The sequence below is a fragment of the Crinia signifera genome, chromosome 3 (genome assembly GCF_055691185.1).
Source record: "Crinia signifera chromosome 3, ASM5569118v1, whole genome shotgun sequence".
Classification (NCBI taxonomy): Eukaryota; Metazoa; Chordata; class Amphibia; order Anura; family Myobatrachidae; genus Crinia; species Crinia signifera.
The window spans coordinates 327,799,371-327,800,980 of NC_139219.1; the positions used below are offsets into that span (position 1 = coordinate 327,799,371).

General features: G+C 44.0%; 1 protein-coding gene across 1 annotated transcript; it reads left to right on the top strand.

Annotated features, from left to right (window-relative positions):
• Positions 1-491: 491 nt before the first annotated feature.
• Positions 492-1,403, top strand: LOC146063049 (taste receptor type 2 member 4-like). Its single transcript, XM_083175063.1, has one exon. It carries the CDS (start codon positions 492-494, stop codon positions 1,401-1,403), a length of 912 nt encoding a protein of 303 aa, XP_083031189.1.
• Positions 1,404-1,610: the final 207 nt, after the last annotated feature.

The window sequence follows — 1,610 nt, forward strand, 5'->3', positions numbered from 1 at the left end:
TCTAAAGGCTGGCTGACAGGTGCTCCATCTGTATGTCATCTCTTTCTCCATGACCCGGCTCCCTGCAAGGAGGAAGCAGGGAGCAGGACCTGAGCCCCTTCAGCAGACCCAGGCCTGGGTAAAACATACCCGCTGCCCCCCTCCTCTCTATACCACTGGCTCAGATAAAACTTTTGTGAAAGTGTGAAGTGCTATATTACTCCTAACAATATGTACAATTTCTAGTAATTTCTGATGGCAATGTCACTCTGCCCATCAGTAACCGCAGTCATTGCTGTGACAGGTAATCCTGATGATTTAGTTATTTGGAGTTTGATAGTCAAATATCATGTAAAATCTATAGCAAGTCATCCTGTGTTTAATAATAGCTCAGGATCATTTCCCTGTCACTCTGCCGCCTGTCCCAGCCAGGATAAGTAACACTACAGCGCTGGTTGGTTATAGAGAGCTGGGATCCCCTGACAGAGGTGCCTGGGTCTGACATACAAAAGATGAATCACGCAACTTTAATTTTTTTATTACCAAACATTTTACTGATCACCGTCGGATTACTGCTCAATGCATTTATAGTGACACAGAACGTCATCTGGTGGCTGAGGGGCCGCTCTCTGCAGACCGTCGATATTCTCCTGACCAGCCTGGGAACACTTAGAACAATTTTCCTAATTACTTATATAGTTTTTATTTCTTCCATTCGTGAGAAGACCACAGTTACATTTCAATTTGTACAATGTAATATTGCTACAGTCACATTTGTGGCGTTCTGCAGCCTGTGGTGGGGCACTGTGCTCTGCGTCTTCTACTGCGTGAGGATCACAAACTACAACAACAGGTTATTCCTGAGACTGAAGATGAACATCTCCAGGATGGTCCCCTGGCTGCTGCTGACGTCACTGCTGGTGTCTATTCTCTCCACTCTGCCATATGCATGGGTTGTCTACTCAGTACAATTCATCAACTCTACCCAGCTCACTAATGGCACTAATGATGGGAATCTAGCTTTCAATATAAACCTGAAGAATATCATGGTCATCATCTTTACTGGATCTGTCCCACCGTTCCTCATATTCTGCACCGCCGTTTCCCTTCTGATTGCGTCGCTCCTGAAACACACCCGGAATATGAGCAGCAACTCAGGGTTCACAAAGTCTCAGCTTATCGCCCACAAAAGGACAATTACAAATATGACGTCTTTCCTCTTCTTCTACGTCCTCTTTTTGATAAGTATAAACTGGACTCCTTATTCTTATATGGTAGACAATGTTTTCTATAGATTACTGGGAAGCCTGTTCGGCATTTCCTACCCAAGTCTGCACTCGGTGATGTTAATAGCCAGCAACGGAAATCTGAAACGCTCCCTTGTTGCTGTCGTAAGTTGCTCAACCCTTCGGAAAAGAAAATGATGATTCCAGCTTCGATTTTTATGCAGTATCATTTATAGACTATGCGCATAAATATAGAATTAGACACAGAAAATACACAAGGTACTGTCAACGCAGCTGGATAGGGAGGTTTCAGCCCCAGATAAGAAAATTAGAAACCAGCGCTTAAAATTAAAAATAAATGGTGGGTTGGAGGGTCTGGGATAGAGCGGATGCAGGAAACATTAG